This window comes from Cyprinodon variegatus, unplaced genomic scaffold, assembly GCF_000732505.1.
Source record: "Cyprinodon variegatus isolate N-32 unplaced genomic scaffold, C_variegatus-1.0 Scaffold95, whole genome shotgun sequence".
Classification (NCBI taxonomy): Eukaryota; Metazoa; Chordata; class Actinopteri; order Cyprinodontiformes; family Cyprinodontidae; genus Cyprinodon; species Cyprinodon variegatus.
In genome coordinates, this window is record NW_015150548.1 from 617,636 (window position 1) to 626,558 (window position 8,923).

Below are 8,923 nucleotides of genomic sequence, written 5' to 3' on the forward strand. Positions count from 1 at the left end.
TTCCCATCTTTGGAAATAGTGTATGAAGGTCATAAGATGGTCGAATGTTTTGCAAGAATGCTTTCCTGTTTTTCATTTGAGAAGCAGAGAAGTGAAAAGTCATAAGCGCGACATCTTTTGTAAAGCGTATACTGAAACCAGGCAAGTTCCCTATCTTAAAAGTTCATGCTATGTCTAATCGAAACTAATGCCTGCTGTTGTAATGTGTTGACTGCTCAATAAAAAGCCTGGCAAGTGTTGAAGCCAAGCGGAGATGCAGAGATTGAGGGTTCAACTCTGGACTCCCCTTTGCAAAGCATTTCAGGAAAAATCTTACACTGTCTTTGTTTCCATTTTTTATAGGTTAAGGTTGGGGAAACTTAACAACCCTAACACCTGTTTTGACAAAAACTTTGGCTTCACGACTAAGGAGCTGAAACCAATAACTCCTAAAACAGTGAGAAAGCTAAAGTGTAAAAAGACATGATTCCAGATTATGGTAACAGCTTTTGGCAAAATAGTACTGTAAGAATCGGGTTGTTATTTTTTTATTGCTGCCAAAATGTGCTTGGTAGAGCATACACAAGTTCCTGCTGGGAGTGTTTAGGTGTTTAATTGTACCTCTCTAGGCCTTCCGCCAGGGTTCAGAGCCAGGTTGTTGGCGAAGTCCGGTGATTGGGACGATGGGACGTTATCGTGGCCGCTCTGATAGTGTCCCTCGCTTGTGGTCCGGCGCCTGCCTGTCTCCTGTGTCACCTCTGGGGTCATTCCTCTGGAGCGAACTCCTGAAAATCCCCCCAAAACAACATTCACAGCAAAAACTCAACATGTAGTTTATATAAGGAAAGCTTGCATAGAACATTTAGCAAGATTGCTAAACAAAGACTCAAAAATGCTCACAAGCCAAAGCTAAAGCAAGCTGGCTAGGGGTGTAGAAAGTAAAAGTTCAGAATTGGGATGTAGGAACAAAAGACAAAAGCGAAGCAGGAAAAAAAAAATGAGAAAATTAAAAGTGAGGGAAAATGGACAAACCAGAGAAGGAATAAGAACGATGGCGGTCAGATTGTTGGGATGTCATGCTTTCACTGATGCCCCGAATACGAGCGTTGTACTCTGTTCCAAGGGGGAGGGAAGTCAGGTGATGAAGGGGAGGCAGCGGGGTGAGAAAGGTGCAGAGGAGGAGGCAATAACAGGAAAAGGTTTTCCACAGAGATGGATTTAATAAAAAAACAAAAAACAAGGGGAAAAAAGAACAGAAAAGAAATCAAATCATAGAAAGTGTAGCAGGCTGATAAATGAAATGATTTGTGTTTACACTTTAGCTCCACTAGAAGGCAGCAGAGGGATTATTGAGATAAATGTGCACTCTGAATGCAGATAATGCATAGAAGCTCCTGCGTGCTTGGCTATTCTTACTCTTCTTCCCCTCTCTGCTGTCACCAGCTCTGCTTCGTTTGAGCTGCAGAGCTAATTTTATGAGGTCAGTGCTCTGGTACGGCACCCTACCATGAATCTGTAACACAAACTGCTGAAAGCTGCACTGCTACAGTCCTCTTTAAGCCTCTGTCAGCATTTGGGAAACAGTCAGAGAGGCTTTGTATCATTTTGTAAATGCAATAAAGCTTTTCATGCATTCCTATATCACAGTTTTTAAGATGATCTTCATTTTACAAGTAGAGCTCATGTGCATACTCCAGTCTTGACCTACACATTAATGTAATAATATTGTTTTTATCTAACTTTAATTGGACGATTATTTAACTTTAAACTTGTACATTTTCTTCTTTATTTTAATATTGTCTGAAAGATAAAAACCCCAAAGTTTCCAAGTACACCTATGTCTCAAATTGAATTGCATATTTTTCATTATTGTTGAAAGAAAATAACACGTTTTGTAAATTAAACTTTAGCATAGCTAAAGCATAGCTGGCTGCTATGGACTTAGACTGATGGAGGACATAGGGACCCCTTTACATCACTCTGCTTCATTTTATTTCTATCTCTATTCTTCCATCCTGCAAAATGTGTTAGTTGAAACATCTAACTTTATGATCTCTCTGCTTTGTCCTCATCACAGTAGCTTCACCTGGTTTGTTCCTGTTTGGCTGTGACACCATCCTGGAGAGAAATATCAGCTGTGCTGCTGACATCAGCACCTTGATATATATATATATATATATATATATATATATATATATACTGACAAAATTAACACTACGTGAGTTGATGTATTTAATTTTTTTTAACCCATTAACACATTCCCGCCCTGTTTTACCAACAGTTCAATTGTCTGACATGCTGGATGGAGAGTTCAACTATAAACAAAAACANTATATATATATATATATATATATATATACATATTTAGGCTGTCAAAATTAACACATCGCGAGATGATGAATTTCATTTTTTTTAACCCATTAACACATTCCCGCCCTGTTTTACCAACAGTTCAATTGTCTGACATGCTGGATGGAGAGTTCAACTATAAACAAAAACAAAGAACATTTTGTGGTTTGCAAGAAAGACTTTTCGTTATACTGAAGCACCTTCGAGCCTTAAATATCATCTCAACACCAAGCATTAATTAGTTGGGGCTCCAACTTCAGGTGTTACACCTGGCATGCGTCAGACCACCTTCACCGAGCGCAGGGCATTAAGTAAGTCTACGTCTGATAAAATTGCCAGATGGATAGCAAGGACTGTAGACAGATTAATATTTCAGATGCCTCACGTGCAAAAACATTTTGCATATATTTAAATATTTTGTGGGTCACCAGTCTGTTGCAGTCTGTCTGTAACTAGTTAATTGGCATCTCTAAACTGTCCTTATGCGTATGAGTTCATGCATGGTTGTATGTCTTCGTATTGCCCTGTGACTGACTGGCGACCTGGCCAAGTTGTATCACGCCCCTCGCCCATAGACTGCCGGAGATAGGCACCGGCCCCACCGTGACCCTGACGGAATAACCGAAGGAAGATAATTGGATGGATGGAAGAAAATGTATATGTTCGATAAATCTCTTCAAAGTTTTTACTGAAATTAAAGCAAAAGTCTTGTGATATACAGCATTCAAACTTCTGAAATTACTTTAAGTATAAAATCATTACATTCTGTTCAATAAATGATAAGTGTTTTTAATTAGGAGTAATTTCATTTGAATGTGCTTTACTGGACACATCCATGTTTGTCAAAGAACTCTACTGCCACCTAATGGTTTGTGACATCACGGTGCGATATCGATATCTGCTGTTGAGCAAGTCCCAATGGTGTATCTGTTGTTTGTCGCAACGTGCAATTTTTGAAGTTATCTTGAAAACATTCTTCTTCCAAATGTTGGCTACATATTACAATTTTTCTCCTCTGGCCAGAAACTCGATGGCAAATCTTCCCTCTTCATGAATCCGGAAGTTGACATAACAAACTTTCTTTTTTTCACTTATAACCGATGTATCACAACATCCAACTGCCAGGCATATGGAAATTGTCATATGGTGAAATTTCAATTGTGAAATCCTCTCGAAATCTTAAATAATTGTTGTTTTTGAAGCGTGTCTAGTAGTTCCCATTGATTTTGCTTGTAAAGCAGGGAGAATGCCGCTCGGCTGACCACACAATGACGTCGCTGCCAGTGTAGATACCAGGTCTGCTCGGGTGGTCAGATCTGCTCTGGTCCTTGTCCTCCTCTGCCCTCAGATCTCAACAAAAAGAATAAAAAAGCTGAGACTTTTTTTGTCACCTTGTTAAATGGCAGAGCTTAGTCTGTCTTAGAAGGCAGCACTTTCCTTCAAGACTGACAGTTATTGTTTTATAGTTTCGGCTACTTTAGATGGCTAGTGAAATGTAAAATAATAGCAAATATATGTAATAATATGTTAAAACTCCAAAAGAGATTCGATCTTTAAGAAACGGTTGCAATACAGTTTGTCTGAGTGGAGTTGCTATATGTTGAGGTCATAAGAAGTGGCAGGTCCCCAAGCAGATCTGATACCTACACTGGAAGATGTCTCGAGTGAGGTATTACTATATTTGGGCAAAAAAGGCCGGTCCTAGATTCATTGATCGCAACAAAAAATATTATTTTATTTTTTTACTGCTTAATGCTGAATTCATTAAATCATTAAAGGACACAACAACCGCAAACGTATTAGTTTTAGGATATTAATTATGATACATTGATTTTTCATGCTGACCGGACTTTTCCTTTAATTTTAATTGCATTTATATTTAAATGTCTCAGATCCATATATATTTGTAGATTGATGGGTTTCAGCTGATGAGATGAACCATTAAAACAAAAAAAACTTTGCAACAGCAGTGAAAACAGTGAAGAATAAAAAAATTTATTTCAATTAGAATAATAATTGGGGCTAAAATCAGGCTAGTGATTATCCTTATTTTAGTTTCTCAAAAAAAGTATGACTTTTTACAATACTCGATCAGTTCAATGCATACATGCAACTGAAATTAATCAGGAACATCTTACCTGCGATACGATGTGCAACCAGGCCTTCCAAGTTAAGAGTTTCCTCCTCCACATCTTGCTCTCTTGGAAAGGGAGAAGTGGACATATCCTTGGGTTGGGGTGTGAGGGCAGGAACGGGAGAAGAAGAGGTGCTATACCCTGGGTAAGGAGATGGCCCATGCAGGTCTGGGGATTGTGAAACTCTATTTGTTGAGTTCATTAGTTTCTGTGGAGATGGCTGGTTGAGATTAGCAGAGCTATCTATGGCGTAGTGCTGGGTCCCTTGACGTGTTTGAACAAAGGGCTCAGGAGTATGTGTTGGAGTGGTGTTCTGAAATTGGTAACTTGTGTTGGACCTTTGGGGGGAATATGTTGGAGACTCCATGACAGGACTTTGGTTAGGCACTGTTGGAACTCTCCCAGCTGGCTGTGGCTGCTGGTGATAGGTGTTGTTCCCTGACCCAGAGTTATGGTAGCCATGGATGGCAGAGTCTCCTTGGTAGGATGGTCTAGCCAGGGTCTGGGAAAACGGTATCTGGGATGAACTGAGGGTGTTATCTCCTGGGGGTGCACTGTGGGACTTGGACATATGTGAGTTGATTGGATCTAAATCAAGCATCAGCATGTTTAGTGCCTCTATGGACTGTTCAATATCTCGCTGTGAGGCTGGTGTTGGGAAATGAGGCAGGCTGTGGGTTGACTGAGGAGGTGGCCCAAAAGGATCATCTGGAAGACTATGCTGGTGCCAGTGGTTAAGACCTCTTTGAACTGCCTCTCGACTACTGGTACTCCTCTCAGGGGCCTTGGGCATAATTTTAGCATTGGTCTCAGGGCTACTGGATGCTTGATTCCCAAAGGACTGGGAATGGTATATTGCACCTCCATTTTGGTAGTTGTTGTATCCCCCCTGGGGTGATGACAAGTCTACCGACCTCTCCTGCATTGCTGTAGGAGTCCGCACTCCATGCACAGGCATTTCGTTCAGCTTTTCCCCTAGAAAGGTTCTCTCAAGGTATAGACCGTCGTTCTGGCCACTCACAGGTGTCTGTGATTGGTAGTAGAGGCTAGCTGGTGTTGCCTGACCGTCTAACGATGAGATGGTGCCCAAGCTGTCCACACTGTTGCCCTCCTGGCTAATAGGAAGTTCGTCGTCAAGGATATCAGTTTCACGCTCCTCTGTTGATGGTGCCCCGAGAACCCGGGTATGGCCACTGTTGACATGTACCTGTGCTGGAACCAGATGTCGAACCCCTCCTCCCGGACTGGTAGACAGGTAGGCCTGGCGCTGAGGAGGTGGCTCAAGACCACTTAGAAGCTGGTCTAGTTCTCGTTTCTCCTGTGGGCTAAGTGTTTGGTGGGCTGATATAGGGTTGTTGTGGCCCACAGCGGTGTGCAGAGAATGGCTGTGGTCATCAGTGCGATCAGTCTTGATAGATGCAGTGGAGTTGCCTGAGTCACTGCTCACAGAAAGAGTATGATCTACAGCAGGGAGGGAAGTGTGGCCTGCCACTGGAAGGGACTGCTCAGTCTTCTGAAGTGGATGGTTAGATTGTTGCAGAGTACTTTCTGTATTTGTCAAAGGGTTTTCACGGACTGGAAGGCCATTGATTGTAACAACTCCCTCCAAAGAGTCTTTCTTTCGAACCCGGGCATAAAGACTTCCATCAAGTGGGCCCTGAGTATGCCCAAGATCTGAAAGAACCAAGAGATAATACTAAATGGTTTGAAAGTAAGTAGAGATTGAGGACAATTACAGCATTATACAAGAAATGGTTAAACCATTAACATCAAAAGTGGACCCCCCCTCCTTGAATCCAGCTCCTGCAATCCAAAAGCTCCACATGCTGCATCTCTACTAGCAACATAAACCCTTCAGCACTATTAATAGTCAATTTGTAGGGCTAAAGCTCCTGTCATGTTGCGTCAGCACAGGCCTATAGGGGCCAACATGAAACAGTTAAAGTCATGCCCTACAAATGGAAACAATTTAAACATTGTCAGTATGAATGTCTGAATATAGACTTTGAGAGGAGAAGCAAATTTCCTCTGTTGATCTCTGGCTGCTAAAATACATGTGCTACTTTACTGGCTGTTTAGATCTTGCACAATTCTTTTACAGCTACTTTTTGACAATTTCTTGGTTCCTGGAATAATTCCAACGACAAATAACCAACAATACCCTAAAGACATTCACTGGCTCATATGTGGGATGTTCCAGGTTGAGTGACCCCTCTGGGGCCAGATGGTGGATCGCTCAGACTGCAGCTATTTCAAAACTCATGTCAACAACAAGCTCTTGGGTGCAGTAGCAACACGAATGAGAGGAGAGTGCATGAGGAGACTGTAAACACAGTTTGTCCCAGTGGTTCCTTAATATGTTATGAAAGTATAAAGGTTTAGATTACATTTTCATTTTGAAAGTAAAGTTAATTCAAACACACTATGAACTAATTGCAACCAGAACAAACAGTGCTTCTTCTAAAAATTCTGAAATTTCAGAAAATCACATTATAATAAATAACAACGACACTTCTTTAGGTTTTTAACTAAAGGAACCTTTCTTCTTACCTGTTCTAATAGAATTTTAAGTCGCTGTATGGAGAATAATTCAACAATATTACTATTAAAGGAGGCTGAACTTTAGTCCATTATTCAGCCTATGTGAACAGGATCCTCCGTCTCTTCTGATTCACATCCTAACATCATCTAACATGTGCTCTACCCCAGTGAGGCGGGACTCTACCACTGAAGCTGCCAAGAGGGGTGAGCTGGCACTCTCCGATGATTTCTGACTGTTCCCGTCAGCAGGGGAGGGGACTAAACCATCATAACCACATACAGCAATACCCAGCTGTCTGGGAAGGTACGCCTTTTCAGACAAAGTACAGTTCCTACAGAGGTGTCATTGATGGTTCCTTTAACACGTTTCTATAAAATCCACCCGTCTTTTCACTTTGCCTATAAAATATTTTTCACTGTATGCAGTTTTCTGTATTGTTAGTACATATATGTGAGAAAGCTGTTTTGAGAAGATGAGCTCCAACTCCACGCAAGGTTCTTGCAGGCAGGTTAACAAATGGGCTTTCTGCTCCAGCTGTAGACAGACAGCAACCTTTGAAGGAAGGTGTGGAGTGTCCAGATTCAGAAGGATTCCCAAACTACTGTTCTGAATAATAAAATATTGCTTCAGTGAACATTCGTCCCTGCCTAGACACCCCTACAAAAATTGTCTGGTTCCACCACTGGATACAACAGTTTTTAGTATCTCTGTGTCATCATCAGGACTATTTTTTTCTGTAAAACGTTATGTATACAATTAGACACATCTAGTAAACTTAAAATGCCTAAAAAAAAAAAAATGCAAAGAAATGTATCAGAAATGATAAAACTCCTATGTGCAAATTTATAAAAGCCAGACAATTTAATTGTTTCAAAAAAATTAGAATGTTCTGATAATTATTTCATTGTTTGGGCTTTACAGGGTTACAAGGCCCAGTTAATATCCTGTTACACAGAAAAATGACGTTACTCCATCTTTTCCACAGCATTTTTTTAATATGACATTAAAGCCATATTCTGCGTAAAGACTGATCATGAATGACATGAAAAAGGAGCAGGCAACAATTAGAATAAGACGAATACCTTTCCTCTGCAGTCATTAAATGGCTAAGCTTATATTAGATCGGTTGACTCATAGAAGCCCCCTACGGCTCCAATAGCTAACAACTTGTTTCATTTTCTAGTGAATGGGTAGTAAAATCTAGTCTGGTAGAATTTAATTAAAAACTTTGAAAGGCAACATTTATAACATACATCTGTCTGGTTCTACAGGCTTTCCTTGTAGTAAAAAAGGTATCACTCATACAGCGGCACACTCAATAACTCCGAAGCTTCATGTTCATAGCTTGAGTGGCCACAATAAAGCAGTTTAACATTAGCGGGCTAGGGTTTATTAATACCAGATAATATTCTTCAGGTACAAAGATTTTAAAAGACCAGAAACGTTAAGATAAGGGAGAGCCTTTTAAATGAGGCAAAGATAATAAACCAAACACATTTCAATAAATATGGAGTTAACTATGTTCCATTATTGTTAAAAGTTTTGTAAATAAAGATTATTAAAACACAGTTTGTAAATGAACGTTGCACAAATATGCAATACAGATTTTTTATTATTATTATTTCTTAATCAAAACATTTTGCTGGTCACTTTGAAGTTTTCTCATTGTTTTTATTTTTTTTATTTTTTATTTTTTCATTTTTTATTTCTTTCAGATTGAGTTTGACGAATTTAATTATTTTAATATAGCATTTTTCATTTCCTATTCTCTTCACTTCAAGGGTTCGGCTTCCCTCTAAAGGGAGGAGCAAAGAAACATTGACACTGATCTGCAATGCAATTCATAAAACTTAATCTGGAAATAAAATCTCTATTATTATATATATATATATATATATATATATATATATATATATAT

At 39.7% G+C, this 8,923-nt stretch overlaps 1 protein-coding gene across 1 annotated transcript in view; it reads right to left on the minus strand.

The window, feature by feature from the left end:
• The window catches only part of LOC107084230 (tensin-like), a 132,708-nt gene that overhangs the window by 15,471 nt on the left and 108,314 nt on the right, over positions 1-8,923 (minus strand). The window contains exons 17-19 of the mRNA XM_015373961.1: positions 4,467-6,137; positions 1,012-1,092; positions 601-764 (exon numbers count right to left, since the gene is read on the minus strand). Of these exons, the coding sequence (XP_015229447.1) occupies positions 601-764; positions 1,012-1,092; positions 4,467-6,137 (1,916 nt within the window). The remainder of the gene's footprint in view (positions 1-600; positions 765-1,011; positions 1,093-4,466; positions 6,138-8,923) is intronic.